Source organism: Pholis gunnellus, assembly GCF_910591455.1.
Source record: "Pholis gunnellus genome assembly, chromosome: 18".
Taxonomy (NCBI): Eukaryota; Metazoa; Chordata; class Actinopteri; order Perciformes; family Pholidae; genus Pholis; species Pholis gunnellus.
This window is the reverse complement of record NC_136545.1, coordinates 19,500,490-19,525,582: the sequence shown is the minus strand read 5'-3', so window position 1 is coordinate 19,525,582 and position 25,093 is coordinate 19,500,490. Positions and strand designations below refer to the sequence as shown.

The 25,093-nt window shown below is 44.1% G+C and overlaps 1 protein-coding gene across 2 annotated transcripts in view; it reads left to right on the top strand.

The window, feature by feature from the left end:
* adamts6 (ADAM metallopeptidase with thrombospondin type 1 motif, 6) overlaps positions 1 to 14,923 on the top strand; it is a 51,716-nt gene extending 36,793 nt beyond the window's left edge. For both annotated transcript variants that reach the window (XM_079179481.1, XM_079179482.1), the window contains 8 exons: positions 568 to 648; positions 3,176 to 3,339; positions 4,432 to 4,570; positions 6,572 to 6,701; positions 9,765 to 9,969; positions 10,052 to 10,228; positions 12,849 to 13,005; positions 14,412 to 14,923. In XM_079179481.1, coding sequence (XP_079035607.1) covers positions 568 to 648; positions 3,176 to 3,339; positions 4,432 to 4,570; positions 6,572 to 6,701; positions 9,765 to 9,969; positions 10,052 to 10,228; positions 12,849 to 13,005; positions 14,412 to 14,521 — 1,163 coding nt within the window. In that variant the 3' untranslated portion in view covers positions 14,522 to 14,923. The remainder of the gene's footprint in view (positions 1 to 567; positions 649 to 3,175; positions 3,340 to 4,431; positions 4,571 to 6,571; positions 6,702 to 9,764; positions 9,970 to 10,051; positions 10,229 to 12,848; positions 13,006 to 14,411) is intronic.
* Positions 14,924 to 25,093: the final 10,170 nt, after the last annotated feature.

Sequence of the window (25,093 nt, the reverse complement as noted above, 5' to 3'; positions counted from 1 at the left end):
GGTTTCTGTGACTGTGGATCTCCGTTTGTTTATTGAGCTTTTATTGAGTCACCGGAGAAGATTGTGAGTCAAACTAAGTAACTCATCGCCCTTTTGGCAAAGCAGCTTTTTGTCTCAAACATCCATGAAGCCAGGAAGATAATCTTTCATGGAAATGTGCCTTTTTTTGTGTGTTTTTTACCCACCGACCGTTATGTTTTGGACTATTTAGAATTATGTTGTCAGAATATAGATCAAAACATGATATTTTTTTCCCATTAATTACATCACGGAGTGCAGAAATCAGCAGTAGAGATAGGGACTTGGTGTTGGCTTTAGCCTGAGGCTGTCTATAGAGAGTTCCAGAGAGAGAAAACATATTTCTCCTTCTATGGTATGGCTAGTAAACCATCTAAAAATACTGTGTCCATGTGTGTGTGTGTGTGACTGTAAAAGAAAAAGGAGGGGATTGTTTTGTCCTCCTGCTTTGTCCTTTTTGGGTGATTTGGAATTTATTCTATATGTACTCCCTTCGAGTTTGAGTGGGAGAAATGTCCACCTTAACGACCCCCGTACTTGTACTTCCAGGCTACATGGAGGTGGTTCAGATCCCAAAAGGATCCGTTCACATCGAGATCAAAGAAGTGGCCATGTCGAAGAATTACATCGGTGAGTTAAAGTCACATTCAGAGTTACTAACAAGAGCTTTTACGAGCTTCATGGACGGTATTGTCAGTCCTCCGGGCTGTAATATCTCAGCGACTATTTAATGGATCGCCATTAAATTTGGTACAAACATTCAAGGTCCCCAGAGGATGAAGCTCACTGACTTTGGTTAATCTCTGACGTTCCCTCTTGTGCCACCATGAGGTTAGACTTTAATGTTTTTTAGCAGCTATCAGATGGATTGACATGAAATTTGGTCCAGTTTTTTCATGTTCTCCAGATGATGAATTCTAATGATTTTTGGGATCCCCTGGTATTTCCTCTAGCACCATCGGCAAGGCCAAAATAATAGTCATCCGGTGAACTATCTCAACATGTACTTGATGGATTGGCACACAATTTTGTACAGACATTCATGGTCCTCAGAGGATGAAGCTCAATGACTTTGGCGATCCACTGCCGGTCTCTCGAGCACTACCATGAGGTTGACATTTTTGTTTTTTAGTGAAATACCTCAACAACTATCAGATGGATGGCCATTAAATCTGGTACATATATTCATGTTCCCCAGATGATGAATCCTAGAGACTTTGGGATCACCTGGCATTTCCTCCCACAATCGGCAGGGCAAAAATAATAGTTATCCACGTAAATATCTCAACATCTACTAGATGGATTGGCACACAGTTTTGTACAGACATTCGTGTTCCTCTGAGGATTAATCACACTGACTTTGTTGATCCCACGACATTCCCTTCAGCGCCAACATAAGGTCAATGTTTGTGGTTTTAAGTGAAATATTTCAACTGTTATTAGCTGGATTGCCATGGAATTTGGTACAGACGTTCATGTTCCCCAGAGGATGAAGCTCACAGATTTTTGGTTCCCAATAGTGCCACCCTGAGGTGGATGTTTGTGGTTTTAAGTGAAATGTCTTGACAACTATTGGATGGATTTCCATCAAATTTGGTTCAGACATTCATGTCCCCCTCAGGATGAATTATCTACTTCAGTTTACGACCAAATACCTGCACAACTAATGACAGCTGCATGGTCATGGTAAACATTACATGCCTTTCGCTCAAAGCACCACTATGCTTAGTTCAGCCTCACAGAGGCCCGAGTGTGGCTGCAGACGCTCTAGTCTTGTTTCACTATCAATCCATCAATCTCAGTTAAACCCCGTATTTCACTACAGTGTGGTGAATGTCAATTTGCGACATCAAGCTGTTTCATATTATCTGTTGGGTTCTCTGTCAACCACATTTCCAGGGATTTCCACGCGTCAGTGTCAAGAGCAAATTAGAAGATGCCATCGTTAAATCTCCTGTTGCCTAATGTAAAGCCGTAAAAACAGAGTCTGTAAAAAACCTCCCTGAATCTTAACACATGTGATGGCCCTCTTGGCACCAGACTCTTCCGCTACGTTCCAGACTAAACAAAAAACTATTTGCAACACCGGCAGCGTCGGACCCAAAAACAACCAAACGACCGGATTCAATTAAGCCGGTTCTGTGTCTTTTCATTAACAAGAGAAAGACATGTGACAGCGTGTTGAATTTATAGCGGATGGTGTTGATGGAGGGCTTAAGTTACACTTTGAACCGGAGAGCTGCATCAGATTTATAGGGCCGTGGTGACAGCTGCCTGCTCCACCAGGATTATGGGGGATATGATGTCTATATATCAAAGTTTAAAGAGTGCAACTTTGGCTAACGTGTCGGACTAGATTGTCCCTTCCAAGCAATCTGTAACTTTGTTATGAATTTCATCTGTGACCCCAGTGATAAAGATAATATTTTTCTTTTTGCAGCATTGTCTGAGTCTTTGCTATGTAGGTCAGCAACGTTTTGCTTTTTTTTTTTTTTGTTGAATGTTTTATTAAAGCGCAGACTGAGTGAGACAATATAAAAATAGAGACCGGCATGCCTGTGGAGACTTGTGTAAACTGCAACGGACAAAATCACAATGCTCACAATCAGTGCCAGATGTGCTAAAAAATAAATGTATTGAGAAGGGGATTGTGATATTTTAAAGAGGAATAAACTATTGTTTGAGGGGAGGGAAGAGAAGGGGGGGGGACTCTGCAGAACCAGAGCCAGAGAGACAGAATAGCGAGCGGTTGGATCGTTTCTCCTGAATTTTGGCCTCATTTCCAGGCAGAGAAAGTGGATATTTTCAGATCTGTTGTGCTTGGAGACCAACTTTTGTTTTGACAACCAGACAAGAGTGGTATTCATGAGATTCGTCTAAGCTTTCACCTGAAGTGTGTTTTCTTTCTCTTCCTAAATTAGACGTATATGTACATGTCGGTGCACGTGAAAGTCAGCGTTTACAGCGTGTGTGTGTGTGTGTGTGTGTCTCTGCTCAGAAAGCTGACATCAGAGAGGCTGAAATTGATGATGATGATGATGATGAACGTTGGCGATGACATCACAGCAAATGATTGTCTCCACCTGTTGTCTGGGCTACTGTTTACTGTCTGCTTCAGCTTTCTGAAAGTACGTCTTGTTGTTCCGCGACGACCTAGCGCTGAAATCTGAAGCGGACGATTATTACATCAACGGAGCGTGGACCATCGACTGGCCCAGGAAGTTTGACATCGCGGGGACGGCCTTCCACTACAAGAGACCCTCTGATGAGCCGGAGTCTTTAGAGGCGCTGGGAGCTACCACTGAAACCCTGATTGTCATGGTAATAAATTACACGTTATTGTACATCATGCAAAAGAAAACATTGGCATGTGTCAAAGGTTGCACACCGTGGGAGCAGCAGCTGGTCCTGCAACAGACACACCGGAGTCTCCTGACATATCATCACATTTTAGGTTAATATAACAAACTTGTTCGTAAACAGTCGCTTGTTTACACATCTAGCAGTCGCAGCATTAATTGGATTCTTGTTCGTGTCCACCTGATGAGTGTAAGTCCCGTGTTCTCTCTCTTTTAGCTCTGTTTTTGGTCTCCACCGACTCCCTGAGGGAAATATCTGTCTCATCACTACGAGAGACGCCTTTCAAATTGTTTTCACATTCTCATTCCATACGTTGTTATTATAAAATTCTTCAGTATAGGTTGAATTATTGGTCACTTTGTCGTGGCGTACACAAAATAAGTGGGACTTTAATTTCCGGGAACTTGGGACACTCAAAATAACTCCTCAATTTCCAACTCTGTAGGTCGTCCCGTACATTTTAGGGCGCAGTTGGTCTGAGTCCACTTAAACATCTGGCTGCTAACCTTAGGTGACCGTCTGCTAGCGGTTTGGGGTTAAAAGCTATTTATATGTGGATATTAAAAACAACAATGTTTCAGAGTTTTGTTCGTGCACATTAAATACATCTTTGAATAGGTTTCAGGACAAGTCTCTCTGCATGTTGGTGTGTTAATGTGAGGCAGCTGATCGTAATACTCGGTGGTTTCTGCCTCGACATGAATGCTGAAAATACCAGACCACACAGCACCACTGGAATAGACAAGCAACCGGCCACTCCACCACCAGACAGCGCTTTGCGGCTTGCAAAGCGCGACTCCCTCAGTCTCCATCTGCATCCAGCAGACTAATATAAATCCACTAGATGCACACTGTGAAATAAAAAAACTGCACTTAAAGCTGCTATAGTCCACGTTTTTTACAGTGGTTGCAATGACTGTGTGTGATGTGAACGGCTTGTAGATGACAAACCCTCACATAATGAGCACCTGATTGTTTTCATACGTAAATACATAAATGGATCCAAATGTACCTTCTTATTCCTACGTCGTCTCCTTGCTGCTCCGTCTGCAGGTCCTCCTTCAGGAGCAGAACCTGGGAATACGCTACAAGTTCAACGTGCCCATCCAGCGCACGGGGAGCGGCGACAACGAGGTGGGCTTCTCCTGGCACCACCTGCCCTGGTCTGAATGCTCAGCTACCTGCGCCGGAGGTGAGAAACCTTCCTCTCTCTCTTCTCTCTGGACTGTTAATGCTCACGCAAACATAGCGGGAGGTCATCTTTCCAATGTGAAAGCTGTGATGAAGACCCTCAGGGTGTCCAGCTGAACTTTTCACTTAAAGGTTTAAAAGTTTTCATCCAAAATTAGCCTAAAACTGTAAGATTGTGTCCAGAAAAAGTGTGTTTCTATCCATTACTGTAATGCAAATAGCAGGAGTTGAGATAAACAGTTTTATTGATACACAAACTCTTCTATCTCAGCCAAGACTAAACAAATAGATACTATAAAGTTATATGTAATTAATATTATTTGTTTTTCTATGCGTAAATTGAAAATGTGCTTAAAAACGCTTTGTTTTGATAAGAAACCTCTTTAATGCAGTCACTTCCTGTTGATTGTTGAGTGTTTTTTATTGTGCGTAAACTAAACACTGATTTTCTAAAACTGCTGTTACACGTTTCTTACTATTAAAGTTTATTTTTGTGAGAATACAGCGTCGACCTTCTGCTGAGCTCCAGCGGCCCGTTGTCTTCTGCAGACAGAGCGCTCCAAGCATTCTGGTGTTGAATAGCATAACACGCTGTGGGTGTTTAAATTCTTTTAGCATATTTCTAACCTTCTCAAATACTTAATACTTCACATCTTGTATGTGTGTGTGTGTGTGTGTGTGTGTCCCATTCTGTAAATCTTCCCCAACCAGTAATTACACAAATGCCGAGGAGCAGTGTGTGGAAACCCAGTATCATAATTTGCGATTGCTTTCCAAAATCATTACTTTATAGCCGGAGATTCAGCCCTCTAATAAATTCAATATGTATATTTTCCATATTTTGGCCCGGAGTAATGAATATGCTGTAATTTCTGTGAATGGGCTGCGCTGCATAGCTTCTGGTTTGCCAGCGCTGCACACAGATACGGTTCGCTCTTCCACGGCGCTCGTCCTGCAAACTCAAACATTCAGAGTCTGAAACCGCAGCGAAATGTCGACCGTGGCCTCAAGAATGACTAAACCAAACCTTTTAGCCCAAAAGCAATGGGTTTCATGTAACAATAAATAGTGTTTCTTCCCAGTTGTCAAGTGTGGCCTGGACGGGTTTGTAATATTTAGTAAAAGCATGACTGAATAAGCATGTGGGTTTTTCTGAGGAAGGATTTCCAAGTCCGCAGCAGAGGTTTGAAGCCTCAGAAAGGGGGGAAGCACACACACGTTCCTCCCAGTGTTGTAAACATGCCTTTGCATTGTTGATCTAATTTGTGTCTGTGACCGCGCTGAGCTTTAAACCAGTAAAAGGTTATTAAATCACACACCCATTGGATACAGCCCGCTCAGCTAATCGCGCTGCGTTGGCTTAATATATCACTACCGTAATAAAACCTATGAAAAACATCTTTTGACAGCCTTACAACCAAAAACGCTCTTTTTACCCCGTGCTTCACACTGTTCCTCCAAACTGTATTTCACTTCACGCACAGATGGGTAGATTTTCTATACTTCACACACACACACACACACACAGACACACACACACACACACACACACACACATCCATATCTCATTACATCTGCCAGACAAGTCTGCTGTGGGTTACGTCCCATGAGGGCCCAAACAGACCATTTCTGAGTTGGTATGACATACACGCATGCACACACACACACACAGAAAACACATGCACGCTCACAGACACACACACACACACACACACACACACAGTGGGAGGTGTGACACCGATACGGTAGCCCTCACTCTCTCCATTAGAAGCCAAAGTAAAGAGCTCTCTGCTCTGTGAAAGTGATTTGCCAAGATATCCTGCAAAGAATCAGGAATTTACATGTCTGGATTTACTACAGACTGAAAGCGATACCATCTCCGCTCGACACGACGGCCGGCTTCCATGTTTCTGAAGGGGGGGGGGGGGTTAGATCAGCTGAGCTCAGTGCTGCCTTATTGATCCGTTCTCCCCCCCCCCCCCCTCCCCTCCCCCACTGTTAGGCTCCCAGAAGCAGGAGGTGGTGTGTAAGAGGCTGGATGACAACTCGGTGGTCCAGAACAACTACTGCGACCCGGACAGCAAACCTCCAGAGAACCCGAGAGACTGCAACACCGAGCCGTGTCCTCCAGAGTACGTAACGCTGAGTCGTCATTGTTTTCATTATCAACTGATTGATTGATCGGTCTGCACAATGTGACACGAGTCCAAAACCTGAATATGTTCACTTGACAACAATATGAAATACAACTGATATTTGAGTCTTCTCACTTGATAAATGACTTAAATGATTAATTGATTTTGACAATTACCATCAATTACATTTATTTTGATTAATTAGTCACGTTGTTTTCTGCTCTGCAGCTAACTTTTACCTTAGTTCAGTACTTTTGTGTTAGAGGAAATGTTTTTTAAGCTTTCTTTGACATGAAAGTATCAACAATGTTATTTACTATCATCTAAAACCTGCATGAACTGATTTATTTGGCTGCTACACTGACATATTATCAACTTTTGAGCAATCAGTTGCCTATTTACACGTTGCCATTGAGTTGCACAACGGGAGGAGCAGCTGGTCTTGGAAGTATTTCTCCTCATTGATACATCACCATGAACAGATGCAGAGCAGCGATATCGTGTTTGTCTCCACCTGATGACTGTAAGTCCAACATTCTCTCTTTTAGCTCCGTTTTTGGTCTCCACCTCCTCCCGAGGGAAACGATTGTCTCTTTTCGCTGCTAAATGCTCCGCTATGTTCACCAGCTGGTCTCTAACGTCATCACTCTGTTTGGTGCAGAGCAAGAAGTTTACGTGTTTGTCTTTGCTGCATCTGGAAACAACAGTGAGACTGAACCAAAACAGCAACGTTGCATAAACCAAAATAATGAGCTTAAAGATGCTAAAATGCTGCGTAAGGCTGAGGAGATGTGTCGGGTGATAATTCCTCGTAGGTTTGCTAAACCTTGTGCATCACACATAGACATTCGATCCATTGTTAATATAAAAATATTGCTTTAAGTTAAAAAAGAAAAAACCTCCATAAAAATGAGACTGACTCAAGATATTAATTCGCCTTCAACGAGCTCTACTTTGTAATGTTTGGAGCAGAATAATACAAATAAAATGTCCGTGATTTATAACTTCATATGTTAACTATTTTCAGTGTTTGCCTCGCGCCAACAATTAGAGCCCTAAAAAGTGACCACCTGTGTTTGATTGTTTTGGCCTCGCTGCCGATCCTCGAGGGGGCAACGTCCACGTACACAGGTGGAATATGAACTCGTGTTCGGTGGCCAAATGTCTGCAAACCCCCAAAAACTGTAGCTGGAAGCATGAAGCATGAAGCCAGACTCTGGAAAAAGAGGGATTAAATGCATCGGGTTGATTAGTTTCAGACTGTCTGAAGAGAAAAACTGATCGTATCTTAAAGCTATTGTATACGTGGTAATTTGCGTCCATACGTTTAGACTACAGTTTACTTCTATTCACATCTGTATTCGGTGCACGCAGACATGTGCTATCTCATTTATTTTCATAGTACTTGAAGGCTGTTGCAGTGCGTGTGTGTGTGTGTGTGTGTGTGTGTGTGTGTGTATTGAGTTACAGTGCACACGTGACGTTTGTGTGTGTTCGGCTCTGCAGCCTCAGGAAAGGCCGACTGAAGGAGACGGCGTAAACACGATTGTTTCAGAATAGCCGCGGTTTTATGGGCTCCAGTAATGAAAGCTAGCGCAGATGTTTGAACACGTCGTTAATTCTGTATACATTCCTTCAGATGATGTAATATCTCAGCGGCTGGATGTGTTTGGAGGGCTGTTGTCTGGGCAGTTTTATGATTTTAATGCTGAAGTCTGTTGACGGAGGGTTGAATAAGACTCTCTCGGAGGCCAAAAGCTCAGCGGCATTGCGTGGCAAACATGTCGGTTACCTTTCAGTTTATCGGCATCATCTCCATCATCAGGTTTTAAATGGATGTTAAAATGTTTTACAAACGCTGTTTGTGTACAGATTGAACTAATGAGGAACAATGTGTTTGTGAGCTTTAGAGGGGCTGCTGGGTGGGTCCTCGTTTCAACTTTGGAGGCATCGAGGCTAGCAGTTTCCCCCTGCTTCCAGTCTTTATGCTAAGCTAAGCTAACTGTATCCCGGCCCCTGCTCTATCCTGAAAGCACAGACATGAGAGTGGCGTCGCTCTTCTCATCCAACTCTCAGCAAGAAAGTGAATATGAGTCTTTGCCTAACGAGTAAATATATTTTTCATGGTCAAATTAAGCTGCAAGGAGACCGACAGGGCAAAAACTGACACACGTTTGACAAACCTTTTCAGTTTTTACTGTACTTTGGTGCGTATTACCAACATTATTAGTCAAGTTACCACAAAGTAATTGACACAAAGTGAATAAGGGGCTCAGTACTTTTCTTAGAACCTTTCTTTGAGAATTATATTGTTGTTTGTTTAGATTTAGTCTTGATGCTTTTTAGTTTTTGTCTAATTTTAGTCATTTTTATCCTTCGTAGTTTAAGTCGTGTTTTAAAACGCAGGATGAATGATGGAGAATGCACCTTTATTAGGGACGGGCATTTCAATAAACATACTATTTGATCATTCTTCAGAGATACTCAGACTGGTGTGTTATTTCCCTGTTTGTTAGTTGGTAGACTCTCCAGATACATAAATGTACGAGCACAAGCACTTCTTCATGATGTGTCTCCTTTAAATCAGGAGCCGTCTGCTCAAAGAAGAAGTAAACATCATTATCAATTTGACACGTTTTGGTTCTGGGTGTGTTTTGGTACGAGGAGTTTCCACTTTGCTGTTTTGTTAATCCCACTTTAATAAAGTCGCCCAGTACAGAACACTAACGTGATTTTACACTCTGACATTATCAAAGCCTGCTTGTAATGAAGTAACCACGGGGAGTACAACACACGCTGTTAGTTTTGGTTCTTTTGTTTAGTTTGAACAGATTCTTCATATTATGCTTTTCACTCCACATTCAATATCATATGATCATGAACTGAATCTCTGTTTGCAAAAACAGCAAATAGGATAAAATGTATTAATTAAATTCACAGTAAATAAAAGACAATAATAACCAAGGAATGATAAAGAAAGAAAAGATAAATACATTCACGACTGGTTGACCATGTAAACCTCGTCTTCTCTGAGTTCAGCGTTAGTTTCTTCTCCTCCAGATGGTTCATCGGCGACTGGTCGGAGTGCGGGAAGACGTGCGACGGCGGGATGAGGACCAGGACCGTCCTGTGCATCAGGAAGCTCGGCCCCGCCGAGGAGGAGACGCTGGAGGACACCCACTGTCTGACCCACCGGCCCATCGAGCGGGAGTCCTGCAACAACCAGTCCTGCCCGCCAAAGTGGGTCACTCTGGATTGGTCGGAGGTACGATGTTATTCTCTAACTATATTTTGTCCCCTGTCGAGGTGAGCTCCTCCTGACGACCCTCTCCTCCTCCTGTCTGTAGTGCACACCTAAATGTGGGCCCGGCTTCAAGCACCGCATCGCCTTGTGCAAGAGCAGCGACCTCACCAAGACCTTCCCGCCCGCCCACTGCCAGGGCCACAACAAGCCTCCGGTCCGAATCCGCTGCAGCTTAGGACGCTGTCCGCCTCCTCGCTGGATCCCTGGTGAATGGGGACAGGTAGGACGAGGCGCCTTCACGTCGCTTTGTTTCCCTTAAAGGGGACAGTTCACCCCAAAATCTGTAATATCTGTCCTCTTACCTGTAGTGCTGTTTAATCTAGATTGTTTTGGTGTGAGTTACCGAGTTGATGTCTGCCTTCCCCCTCCAATATAACGGGACTAGTTGACACTCGGCTTGCGATGATCAAAGCGCAAAAGAAATCCCACCTGAAGAACTCAACAGCAACGTCTCTTTCTAGAAACCGTAACCGGGTTTTTTAAGATCTCGAGTAACCGGGTCAGGATTTCTGGAAAGAGAAATGTACTTTTTAATGCGCTTTGAAGCCGTGGATAAAAGGATAGCCTGGATGTTTAAAAGACAAAAGATGCTCAGATAGATTCCATGTGTTGGTGAATGGTTAATATAATTTACACCTGGATGACACACTAAGCAGGCCTGTGACGTGTGTGTGTGTGTGTGTGTGTGTGTTGGTGATCAGCGTCAGTAATATCCTCCTGGCTGTTTGAAGTTTATCTCCTCGGTCCAGGCCCCTCTATCACTTCCAGGAACACGGTTTAGAGGGAAGGCCAAGGAGCAGCATTCTTGGGCTCACCCTGACACGACTCAGTGCGCCCAGCGAAGCCGTAGAACACTTTAAAACACTCGACTCGTGCCGGTGAGGGGACGCCAAAGAAACAGTGCGTCACAGAAAGCTGCACGCGTTGTTCTGCAGGATTTGTCGGTAATTCGGTAAAAAGCGGGATTTTTAAACGGCCTGCTCGGATGTTTAGGAGACGGTCGCTCTCTGGAGGCGGAGGTGATGTCACTGTGCCGTTCAGGTCGGAGGTCAAAGGTTAAGAGTCAGGCAGTCCAGGCTCTCCCTCTGCTTCTCCTCGCAACGGCCACATGTGCGTCGGCAGACGTCAATAACACACTTTTACAATTCGATCGGAACACAAAGCAGAGCTCGCTGATAACCTCAGCGCGCTCCATCAAAGAGCCGAGCCGAGGGTAATACCTCGCAGAGCAACAGCTGGAGTCTGCTCTTACACGGCACTTTCACATTCATTGCAGATGTGTGTGTGTGTGTGTGTGTGTGTGTGTGTGTGTGTGTGTGTGTGTGTGTGCAACCCTCTCCCATTTTGTTGGGCTGTAATTACAAGCTTCACCCTCGCTGCTCCGGTCCCTTTAAAGCGTCAGAAAGGGGAGATTGTTGCCAGCTACCGAGCTCCTGGTCTCCCATGGCCGTAAAGGTCACCGGTTCAAATCCCACTTAAGTCGCACCATTGACGTACGCCATCTGTCATGGCCGGCAGCGAGTCCTAATAAAGACTCTCTAATTGGGAAGGGATGACATGAGGGCTCACTGATCTGAGGCGGCCAGAGAGGATCATTGAAGGTGACAGAAAGCCGCTCGCACATGGACACACACACACACACACACACACACACACACACACACACACACACAGTGATGGCTGACAGGTGTGTTGTTTCTCCCGAAGAGTAATCATGACGATGCATTTGAGGCCAAAGGTGTGTTGGCATCTGCTGCATTTGTTTTTGTAGTTTTACTGCCAAAGGGTTTTAACGGCCGCCCGTAGAACCGGCCTCAGTTCTCTATTATAAATAACACGTTTATAGAAGTCAGGTGCACAACTTGGGTTCAGTACGAGAACCTTTTTCTCCCTCAGTTCTGTTCCAGGCGAGTCCATCAAATAGAGTCATTCTTCATTAACGCTAAAGGAGGCATCTCTTAGGTTGTTTTCATTACAACACATCAACATTTAACACTCCGATGTCCCGTGAATTCTAAATGTGACGGCAGTGCTGAGGAATCCCAGAAGACAGTAGACGTTCATACTTCTGTGAGGATGCACCCACTCATTAGAAAGAATGTCCCATGAAACAAAGTAAACAGGTTTAATGTCGATGTTATTATTAATCCATCTACTCTTACTATCTAATCACCTTTTATTTGTTTGTTTTTTATGGATTAGGTCGTTTGTTTTTGCGTCTCTACTTTGTTTTTTTCTCTACTTTTTGTCTCACTCCTGCAGCTGTGTCTGTGGGATCATCGTTACAAACTGCTATGAGCATTGAAAACCCCAAAATATGAAGTGGTGAAAGGTTCAGGTGCACGCAGCTGTTCTGAAAACGACAAATATACGTAGTTATTGAAGTGTGGCCGCTGATTTGGCCCTCCTATCAACTCGGTCAGAAGTTGTGGTTATTGTGACAAACAGCAAATAAGAAAACAAACTTTAAGACATACTTATTCTCGTCCTCGTCTCCTGCTCCGCTTGCATGTTGAACTCGGTTACTCCGGGTTCAACAACTCAGTCACCGACTGCAGTCAGCTGAATGAGACAGAAGGGAAGGTGACTCCGTCTGCTCGCTGCCTGCGTGCCCTGATGATTGGTTGATTGGATCAAGTCGTGCAGAGAGAGAGAGAGAGTGTGTGTGTGTGCGTGTGTGTGTGTGTGTGTACATGGATTACTGAGCGTCTGCGTGCATGAGGGAGTGAAATCTTGCAGCATTCAGGGTCACGGAGGGAAAGACGGTCCTCATTTACCTCGTTGCACTAAAAGCGTCCCGCGCAGAGCCGATAAGTGTGTTGTTGTGTTCTCTGTTGCAGTGTTCGGCCCAGTGCGGCCTCGGCCAGCAGATGAGGACGGTGCAGTGTCTGTCGTACACCGGGCAGCCGTCTAACGATTGCGCCGAGTCCCTCCGACCCACCACCATGCAGCAGTGCGAGAGCAAGTGCGACGCCACGCCCATCGCAAACGGAGACGGTAAGACGAGGATAGAGCCGGAAAATGTGAAAGAAAAAGAAATTCCCTTCATGAGTTTGTTCTCACGCAGGTTTCTATTCAAACCTGCGGCTCCTTTAAGGCAGATGTGAATACCGACTGTGCTGCGCTGTGCGTCGCTTTCACACAGAGCCCCTCTTGAGGAGGTTATAAACTGTCTTCTATCTTCATCCTCGCCGTTCTGCTATGACCTAAACACGCTTGGATGACACACTCCTCTACACTTTGCCAGCCACATTAATCTTTCCAGTGAGGTTGGCCGCTGGTCAAAGCGACGCAGCTCAAACCCTCCATATACACTTACACATGATGGATGGCCATGCGGATGCATAGAGAAGGGCCTTTTCGATTAGCCTGAATGGAAAACGTGAGCAGCGTTTACAGGCCGGCTAATGGGATTAGCTGTAGGCTAATTGTTCCTTTACGGACAGCAGTGAGGCAACGTCTCGTTTCATTTGGCTCTGCGGAGGCAGGGGCCAAAGCCTAATAAGGGAAGACACTCTGATCGTGATAAGGCATTTAGAGCACTGCCTGTCCGCCATCCAGCAAGCAGTTTGTGTGTGTGTGTGTGTGTGTGTGTGTGTTTGCATGGTAGGGATGGCAGGAAGCCCAGTTAGCGAACGAGGCCAGAATCTGTCTCAGCTTCAGCCTCTGCGTCCAAGTATAGTTGCAGCGTTTGAGTGTGTTGAGGCCTCGTGGAGCAGGTTTGGCCCCCGTCTTGTTCCTCTCATGTCTTCTGGGAGTCACAGCGATCAAGCTTCCCATTTTTTTCAAAAATAACCCAGAAGCTCATTTAAAAAGCTCCGTTTCCGAAGGTATTTCCAGAATCCTTAAAGATTAATTATAAGGTTTCAAGGATAATTTATCGTCGTTATGCAACTCGGGGTCGCACAAACGGAATGCAAAACATGACGAACAACAAGTCAGTAGTGCATTCCTGTTGTGCATTTTTTTTAAACTTGCATCAGAAGGAATGTAAACAGTAGTAGAAAAAACATTCTGAGCAATACGGCTGACATCGTAACATAAAAAAATGTGTCTTTCATACTTTGTGGGATCAAAAAGGTCTTAAGAAATGTTAAACGTGAACCCCGTCAAACCCCTGTACTCATATAACTGATCATAACAGTTTAGTTATTTCCTGCTGTCCAGTTTGAATTAGGAAAAAGATCTTAAAATCCTTCAGAACAGTTTCATACTGTGTTTTAAACGGCGTTCTGTGCTTTTTAAATATCGCCAGAATATGTGAGTCTGCGACTCCGATGGAGTGATAACACGTGAGGCTGGAAGCAGGTCGCCTCATAAGAGGAGAGTCTCAGAAAGCTAATCTGAAATGTTTTACAAATTCTTCACTCTTTTTCCCAAAACTCTCTGTTTTCTCTCTCCAGAGTGCAAAGATGTCAACAAAGTGGCCTACTGCCCGCTGGTGCTGAAGTTCAAGTTCTGCAGCCGTGCGTACTTCAGGCAGATGTGCTGCAAGACCTGCCAGGGACACTGACACCTCTGAGAGAGAAGCAGAGACAACGGCTAGAAAGAAGATGGAGGGAGGCTGATGTAGCGCTGCAGAAGGAGAGCGGTGAAGAAAAACAGGGCAGACTGAGGAAAGAAAAGCCCGAAACCCTCCGGACACGAGTGAGGCAGAGTAAAGGGTTTCCCTGTTTATCACACCTGGTCCTCCGGCCCTCCGTCGTGGTGGAGTCTCAAACCACTGCTCAGCCCCCGAGACGCTGACACAAACTGATTTTTGTCACTTCTGTGAAGTGGAACTTTGGAAGATTACTCGTTTGGTGTTATTTTTATTATAATAATAATTATCGATATCGTTGTTAGTCTTCCTTCGTGTTTGTCGTTTTTTTAATGAATCCAAAGTGCTGGACGCGTCGCTCGCAGAGGAAGTTGCCGGAGGGGGGAGGGGGGGGGGGGGGGAGTTGGAAGTGTCGGGCTCCCGTCTTTGGGACGACTGTGATGGTGCTATCGGCAGGCGCAGACCTTTTGGCTTCGGTGCACTTTTTTTTCCCGTGTAAATACTTTTTTTGCCAATTTCACCGCTGAGATCCGGTGTACTGTATATTTATTGTACAATTCCAAACAGAGCCGAGATATCGTCAGATAGCAGCCGACTGTCACGGAAAGGGAATGTAACGTCTCTGTGCTGGAATGAAAATATTACACACCGTAACATACGTTTAAGCCCTTCTATACTGTAAGGATTTGTATATTATATAAGATGTTAATCCAGGACCAGGAGAGTCGGCGTGGTCACAGGAGGATGTTTGAATCACCTTTTCTTTCCCCAGACGGGTGCCTTAGTTCCTCACACTTAAATAAAAGTTCGGTGTCAGTGATCAGTCCACAGTAACATGAAGACGTCGTCAGACGGTGCCACATGAAACACTATCACCACACTGGCCTTTGACCAAACATCCCACTGAGGAGCTCTCAGTTCACTTTTGAAGGATTCATTTTGAAGGAGCATATTCTACGAAGCGGTTTGTTCATTGGAATCACAGCGGAGTCACTTATTTCTTTTATCTTTCAGGCTGGATGATTATTTAATCCGAAGTTGTCATATTTTGTGTATTTAAGAAGCGAGCGGAGGCCGTTGTTTCGGCGCTGATGAGGGTTAAAGGAATAGTTCACGTTCCAGAGTTCGACGAGAAGACGCCTCTCACGTCTGTACTGTCAATGTGAAGCTGTAGCCAGCGGGCTTAGCTTAGCATAAAGACTGGAAACGGGTGGAAACAGCTAGCGTTGCTTTGTCCAAGCGTAAAAAACATCGACCTACCAGCACCTCTAAAACTCCCAGTTTCTTTCTAATTTCATCCAAAAACATGAAAAGTTCGCAAATCACAAATCCCGTTGTGGCGTTCGCTGCTGACTCAGCAGGATGTTTTACGCTTTTCTTTTCTTTTTGTGTTTTTTTTGGAAGGATTGAAAAACCAACATATTTATCTTGTGGATTTTAGAGTGGCTAGGTGTTTCCCCTTGTTTCCAGTGTTTGTGCTAAGCTAAGCTAACTGTCCCCTGAGTGTGGATTTATTTTTTGGTCAACAAACACGAGACTCGTGTCAAACTTCTCGTCTTAATTCTCAGCAAGAAAATGGAATATGCACATTTCCCAAAATGTCTTAACTATTCCTTTAAGTAAGGGGCCGGTGCTAAATATACACACACATTATGAATATGTTGCCAGACCACGTTTGCAGGCTTCAGTTAAAGTTGCCCCCTCGTCCTCTTTCCCTTTTCCTCTCATCATCCTTCAGTAACAAAGACTCAATGGTGCTTTCTCCCTCTTGTATTTAGTTTTGTTCTTTCCATGGAGTACTGTGTTTACCTCTTCTTTTCCTCCCGCTCGGCTCCGAGGGTTACGGCCTTCCCAGGCTTCTGGTGCTATTCAAGTGGGTGCTTCCATTCAACCCTCCAGCGTGCTTAAAGAGTGAGGCTGGATCCAAACAATATGAAATAATATCCTCGTCAATATCTGTGTTGGTAAATGCTGGTCATGTTATTGTTTTTGTTTGTATCGGTTTATACCTCACACTGGGAATTTTCATTGTTAACCGTGTTTCGTGTCGTAGCCGACCGACCCCGGTGACGCTCCTGCCGGTGTCGTGGGGTTTGTGAAAGGGAACGTCTCCATCACACACACACACACTCGTTATGGAGCTAACGGAAGGACTCTGAGAAAAATCCTGAAAGACAATTAAGGAGAGAGCAAGAATCTCATCGAAGCTGTTAACAACTAATTTCTAATTTTGCTGCTGCTACTTTTTTTTTTTGTAGCCACCTTCAGTATGACGATGTCGAGCAGATTTTAATCGGTTACCAAACCTCGAGTGAGGCCGGTGGGAAGGGACAGAAGCGTTTGAAATCAATTCAAACTGCTTGGACTAACTCCTCCTCTGGCTGCGGGATACGAAGCCTCCAGATATTAAAAAAAAGAGAAGTGAAATCACTCAAACTGGTACTCATTGCTGTGAACTTGGATGTTTGAATGTCACATTGCTTACACCTGTACCTAAAGTGCAAGAGAAATGAAAAGCATCATGTGATCAGTTGCGTATATTTTATATTCAGTATTAATGTTGGTACACTGTTACTAATTTTTTTTTTTTTTCTCAAATGTAAATTATATGCTAATTTATTGCGTTGTCTCACTTGTACATTTATTTCACTGCATGCAAACTGAACTTTAGCATAGTGAAAAGAAAATGCAGTGATGCAGCCCCTTCACCAGCCCCCCCCCCCCCCCCCCCCTCCTTTTTTCTAAAAAGTAGATACAATAAAAAAAAAGAGCAGCTTTTAAAAAGACTCATTGGATTCATTCTTTTCCGCCGCTTGTCAAAACGCATCAAAACGCATCAAAACACGTCTGCGTATCATCTCTAGTGATGCACACGGTGATGCCTGTGAGCGTAACACTGAGGCTGGATGCTTTGTTCTCACAGGCTTGAGGAGATATAAATACTCTCGTCCGTCCACTCAACTCTTGGAAAGCGCCCACAGCATGAGAACAGCTCATGGCATCACACCAGGGATACCCGGTACCAACCGCTGAAGACATCCATTCATTCGCTGCCTGAGTTTAAGGTGACAGAACCGGAGGAGGAGGGCAACGTTTGGGAAAAAACATTTGAGTTTTTTTTTGTCCTTAATCTCCCTAACTCCTGCATCATCATCTGAGATTCAAACATAATAAACGTCAGCGTCGAAACACCGTTCTGAACTGTCCCTGCTCTGTTGCCATAGCTTTGGGTTCGGCTCTCTCCTTCCTCTCATTTTCGGGCCTCGAGTGTCTGGATTCACTCTTTGGGGAACTGCCGAGGTTTCCACTCTCCTCGGTAATTAATTCCAAATAAACAGTAACTAGCCCACTTGGCTGGGAAAACGCCGCCGTCTCCTTCTAATCCAACAGGGTCCAATTACAGAGGGAGACAGATGGCCTGTTTGGTCTAATGTAACCAGTTTAGAATACCTGTACGTCTGGCCCGGCTTCTGTCTCCACGCGCTGGCCCGTCTGTGATTACATTAGTGCTAACCTGCAGAGCTGAGGGACGACCAGGAGAGGCGAGAAAGGGAAGGTGATGGAGTTCATCTGCAGATGACCCGACCGTCCCGAGGTGGCTACCTTCACACCAAACATTCACACACATACTCGCACATAGGCCGACGATAGCTCGTCGATTAAACATACAAACAAAAGGTTTTCTTTTGGATACTGTGCGTGTGTGCACTCAGCACAAGAGGCCTCGAGATGATCCAGTTCATGACGACACACGATGCCGCGCAGCTGTGTTGATTTTTATCAGTGAACGATCCAGACCGTTGAGTAATGAAAGTAGTATTTGTGGTTCCCTTCTGCAGGATTCTGCACTTCAAATGGAAACTACTGACAGTGAAAGAAGCCATTGCTGTCGCTTATCAGCCGTTACATAATCCCCACAAGCCGCATGACAAAACAAAGGCGTGCAAAATGTGCCGATGATGCGGTACTAAGAATCCAGGAGGACGCACGGAAACTGACGGAAACCTGCACAAAATTGCTCAAATGTGAAAATCGTTTGAGTCTCTCAGGTGGGAGTCATCATCGGCTCCCAAGAAGACACTCGTAGCCCTCAACCTAAAGAAAGTGGCTGCTGTGTTTCTCCAGCCGGGAGGTGTGAGGATTAGCGTAGCGACAAACAACATAGCTCTCTTCAGCGTTTATCATCCTTAATCAAAGTCGCTGTGGTAACGCGGTGCCGTGATGAGAGCTTGAAGCGCTTTTGGACACTTTTGAACACAGTGCAGCAGGACAAACGGCTCCATATGGTGTTGGTGGAGACAGTGCATGCACGGACCCGGGGTGGGGGGTGGGGTGGGGGGGGTCCTGACAGGCAGGAATGCTGGCCTGGGGATGGGAAGGTCACGGCTGCAGCACCTGCTATCTCCTGGGCTCTGCTTGGGCTCTGTCCCGTTAAGCCCCGCTGCTCTTTCCCACAGCTGAGGCCCAGATTGAACCTTCCGAGGACAATATCAAAGCCCTGAAGGGCACATGGCTGCAGAGGAGAGGGCAGCAGACACCCCGTCACATAAACCGGGAGGATGTGTGGATTTCCTTTTTTTTTACCTTCACACCTTCAAAGATGAGAAGAGAAACGCTTCAGCTGTGCAACCCGTGGCCTCTTTCAAAGCTGTTTTTCTTCCAGTGTCAAGAGCTGTGCACTTTCCTTATCAGCTGTGAAGCAAACACACAACTGTGCATACGGATGCTATTACACAAACATTTTTGTGCATTTATAAACAGGACAGTTCCTGAGTGAGCTCTCCTAAGAGCCCAGTCACAACAAGTGGCACATTGAAATGCAATTGCTCCATGGTGCAAAATCGCCTTCCATCATGGAAATGCGAAGTTGGAGACGCTGTTTACGTCTCTGGTAGCGGCAGCAACCCCTCAATCACTGTGTAGCCCCGCCCTAAAGCATCCCCTGCTTTATGGTCTGTTTGACTCTAAATGGACCATGATTTACTAAATGAACATCATGCTGTATTGAAGAACACTTGAAACTAGAGATTGAGACCATAAACTCATGTTTACAATGTTTACTGAGGTAATAAATCAAGAGAGAAGTAGAGTCATTTTCTCATAGACTTCTATACAACCAGAGGAGTCGCCCCCTGGTGGACATTAGTGAGAATGCAAGGGGCGTGTTTTTTATGAGTCCGAGCATCTTCTTTTTTAATTGTTCCCAAAAAGGAGAGAGCAGCCGCCTATAGAGCACTAATAAACGCTGCATCCACTGTTTTTTTTGTGCTTTTATCGCCTTACACCATGACTCCGACGGATCGTCCTCTTTGCTCTAAAGCGGTAACAAGCTCATCCATACAAAGTATGAGGGCAAGCATCTTCCGGTTGGTGCTCACGGTGAAAAAGCTATGTAAAACAAATAGATAGTTGCCCAAATAGATAATAAAAAGCCAAAGAGTGTTGCTAGTCTAGATTGTGCATGCAAAAAAAGTAGTTGTGTGAAGAAAGGAAAACTAAAGCTTACGTAATAAGCGTACTTTCTCACCTCTGCACACGTAGACAACCGCTGCATGAAACGGGCGTCTCAAAGTACGTGAGGGAGCTTCAAGAATGCCGAGGCCTTGAATCTTCAGGTTCTGTATGGGTAGCGGTTCAGCAGGTAGCTGGGTCACCTTTAAAGGATTTGTTCCTGTACTGTCCTCTGTCAGCAAGAACGACAGCAGATAAATGGATTAAGTGTATACAAAATCAATAGCCAATCACTTAGGCCAATGGAGTAAAGCCAAGAGCTTGTGCTTGGTTGTGGATGAGGCTGGTTTCCACTGTGTGTGTGTGTGTGTGTGTGTGTCACCATTTGGGGAGATGGTGCTCTTGAACGGCGCACTCTACAGCATACTTAAGGACCTACTCTCTCTCTCTGCAGAACATTATGAAATCCATCAAGAATGAATTACGTCGTGATTCAGCCTCTTCTGCTGCTACCGCCCACAGCTAATAAATGACAGCAAGCTAATGAGGACAAATGATAATGGGGCCTTCACAGGAAGCTACAGGGCTCACGATTATTACTCTGTTCGGTTACATCGCAATGCTGCGTCTGTCTCCGTTTCATCGCCCACATGTCCTTCACTAGTCTCGACAGAGAAAAAGGTGAATCTTTGTATAAACGCATCCAGAGGAGGCACATCGAAGGTTTGACAGCAACCTTGACGGCCCGCCGTAATGTGAAACCCTCTTCAAGATCTATTCTTTTAGGAGCTTGTGACTGGTATTATGTTCCACGCTAACAATGTGTTTTATGGAGGAATAATTCATCCTGTTTTATAGTGTGTGTTGGTTGTCCTTAATGTAATCTCTCTGCGCTTTCATTACAATGAAAAAGTGGCCGTAAAGGCAAAATGATCTGCTTGCAAGCAATTTTATTAATTGACTAGAGATTCATGAATCAATGAATCACACCAAAGAGAACAAAGTTTTGATGGAGTTGTCCTTGTCAGTGGGATATTAAAATAGCAAGATAAAGCCAACTCTACATCATGTCTCTGAGAATTCACCGTAACTTTTTTATACGTCAAAATACGAGATGCACAAGAAAGGCAATGACATTGTTCATGACATACTATATACTGTATATATAGTATACTATATATATATACTTTTACTAAACAAATAAAAGGTAAAACAATTAAATAAATATATATATAATCGAAACAAATTAAACATTAGATATTAAAGCCACTACGAGGAATTTTGTGTTGATTCTGTTGGTCCCTGTGGACTAAAGTTGTTGTGTTTCTGAGCACCAGAGTCCTTTTAGAAAACCTCTCATTTTACTGCAGCAGGGTCTGACAGTCTGCCCCTCTCAGTCCTGGTTCTGGTTCTCCTGTGCCTCCCTTCCCTCCAGCGGGTCCAGCAATACGTCCTGGGTCTCCAGCAGCGTGGTGTTGGTGTCGGCTCCCAGAGAGGAGAAGCTCTGCTCCTGGAGGAGGAGGAGGAGGAGGAGACGCTGCTGCTGCCGGGAGCTGAGCTCTCCTCCTCCCGCCGGAGATCTGACTGCAGATTGAAGGTGGTAGCTAAGCCGGATCTGGGTCTGTCCACGATGTACCGGTCTCTGCTGGAGGATCTGGGTCTGTCCACGGTGGACCGGTCTCTGCTGGAGGATCTGGGTCTGTCCACGTTGGACTGGTCTCTGCTGGAGGTCCCGCTGGAGTCTGAGCTGGTGATAATTTCATCTGATTTTGTGCTGAATCCGACCCGGTGGCACAGATGACGAGCCCTAACTATATATAAAAATAGCCAATCTTCTTGCTGACTGTCTTGATTAGTTATGTAGTTCATATAGAAGCATCAGGATTAAACTGAGACTGTTTCATAACCATTTAAAAGTCTCTCACAGTAACTTTAACTTAATAACAGTCACAGTGATATAGTTTACATTATTGATTGAGCTATTTTCATTTGTGTACTGTCCCTTTAATAAGTGCAGCTGTGACAGCCAATCAGTGCAGCTGTAGCGCCACATACTGGAGAGGAAGAGGACAAATAGAGAGAGAATATAGATAGAAACCTGATAGAAACAACAGATACGTTGAAAACGAGTGAGAAGAGAGAGAGACAATAAGTGTAAAGAAGCAACTAAGTTTTGTTATTTACATTTTGGAGGATTTTGTCGTTGCTGGATTCTACTTCCGGTTGAGTTTTAAACAAATATCCGGTGAGTGTTCTCCCCCATGTTAATTAGCACGCTATTACCTTGGTTTTCAAGCTAAATGTGGTGCCGAAATTGCCAGTAACTAAGCTAAGACAGTAGTCCTCCTCTAGTACTTAATTTTGTTACAAAATATGTAAGACTAAAATATATTTTGTGTGTATTTTACTGCTGTACAACCAGGGTTTTATTGTGAGGATCACACCGGAAGTTGGAGAATAAAGATGGCGGGCCACCCGGAGGAGAATTCAGGTAGGACAACTGAAAGATCAATTCAGTAAATGTAAATGACTAAGTCAGTATGTTTTAGAAGCATATTTTGATGATGATGGAAATAATATCGAGAATTGCGACATGAAATTTAAATTTTGTCCCATGCCATGTGTTACGTATTTACTAACGTACTCCTAGGAGTGGTAAATATCTGGAATTAATAGTTGAATTGAGCCACAAAGACTTCAATGAAGAGGCCACAAAAGTCATGATGGGTTAACTGCGTTAAAGAGTATTTACTAAAACTGTAAAAGAAAGAACTAGGAGAGGAGATGAGGAAGTAATTAGGGTCCATCCTCTGGGAACAATGAATGTCTGTACAAACTTTTGTGCCAATCCATTTTAAAACGATGCACAGTAGACATTTCACTGGATAAATTGAAAAGATTGACTTGCTTGGGGTGCCAGATTAACAGTCAGAAGATTACCAAAATTATTAGGATTTATTCTCTGGGAGTCATGAATATTTGTACCACATTGTATGACAATCCATCCAATGGTTGTTGATGGAGCGACCGAGCCTCACGGCCTAAAGCCATCATTGATGAAACCATAATGACCAAATTTAATAATAAAACATTACAATATTAATATGACTGCACATATTGTGTGACTGGTTGGCATTAGCATCCACATTTAAACCAAACCACATTATATACACCAAAACTCAATATCATACTAATAATCTCTTTAATAAATTCACCTCGACCATAAATGGAAACATTTCAACCAGGAGGTTGGATAACAACGGCCTTCCATGTAACTCAATGCTAAATATTCTTTCAGCTTGAGGTGGAAGTATTTCTGAGGTTTGCTTTTTTTGAGTTTAACCTTGTACTTCGTTGTAGTCCTGGGCTTAATTTATTGTTTACACTAGTTTCCTTCTGTGTGAAGAGAAATAGCATTCATTCCCGATCAGTCCTGTCCAACTGCTGTGGTATTGGAACTTTCACGGGCAGGCCTGGCCTGGACCTCATGCTTGGAAGACGTAGAGGAATGAATATGCTATTGTTAATGTCCAGAGCTCTGCACCAGTTTCTTCTTCTTCTGGCATCTCTCTGGCTCACCTCTGCACCGGCGTCTGCTCTTCACGGTGTCTTCGAGTAGCCTTCACTATGATCTGCAGAACATAAGAGCAGCAGGCGAGCGTGCATTGCTCTACTTATTTTTTAGTATGTTCTTACAAGTGTGCATGCTAACATAGCTGGGCAGCATAATGTGAGAGAAGAGAAAAAGAAGAAGTGGTGTCATGGGGAAGAGAGAGACTTGGCCTGTAAGAAAAATAAGCTTTTATAATAGCTCTTAAATGTGATCAGTGACATAAGGACATTTATCTAAGTGAAGCATATAAAAGGAGAAGGGGGCCCTGATTCAGCTCATTTTAAAGGATAGCTTCACATTTTTCCGAGTCTTAAAACAATACCTACATGTCCATATGTACATTTAAAGAGCTTCTGGTGACTGCAAGTCTTCCCCCTGTCCGAACCGGCTGTGAAGAGATCTCTTCTTAACTTTCTCCACGTTTTGCTCTTGTAACATGAAGGCAGTATTCCAATGGTCTTCCTCTCAATCGTGAACAAAAGATAAAATAATAATAATAAGCCGTGTTAGCTTTCCACGGTTGTTAAATCCTGTCTCGTACTGTCTATTACAAACCGCTGTGCAGAGATTTGGCTTCTGATCAGCCTTCAAACACACAGATCTGTTACTCAAACTGGACTTCTGTGTCTTTGTGATGCAATCAAACTAAATATGTTTAAGAGCAAAACTTTCCACAATCAAAAAATAGATTTGAGAGTAATAGACTAGATCTTTTAGCGTCGGTCCGTACAAAACTCTTGGATTTGCAATAAAAACATGAATACATTTTAAAATCAAAAATGTATTTTATTTGCAATAAAACATTATTTGATTGTCGGGAGTTTTGTTCGATTGCAATATGAAGACACAAAAGTAAACCCCATAGACTTCCTGGATCATATTTCATGTCTTACTGACCTGAAACAAAAACCAAAATGAAGTACTTGTGAGTATATTAGGATATCTTCCATCTTGATATTTAGTAGTTAATGTCTTCTTGGTGTTACTATCCAATCACTGCAGCTCAGCAGGGAAACAAAATGGGAAATTGGGACTAAAATGCTTGTATGAGTGGAAGATAAAGCTTGGTCGAAGCTTCAGCTGAACTTTAATACATTTAATACATATTTCTGATCCAGATATCTTCACCGCCAGTATGTAAACAGGAGCAACAACTCTTTCTGTGTGCATATGTTAGGACATCTGCAGCGCAGACAAACGAAGCCTCTGCTCTGTCCTTGGACGTCTGGTGGTGACCAACCATCAACCATGAAAATGTGCAGCGCCTGTCCAAACCATCTCCTCTCTTTGATCTCGCAAACTCATCAATATCCACGCGCTCTCTTCTTCTTCTTCTTCATCTTCTTCTTCTGCACATTCGGTCCATCGCACCCGGGGGAATTGTCCGTGGAGGGTGAGGACTCACGGCCACACAGCTCAGGGGTCAGACCTGTGGGCCATCTCACACATCCAACACTTGAGTTACGGCAACCAAGGGGGGG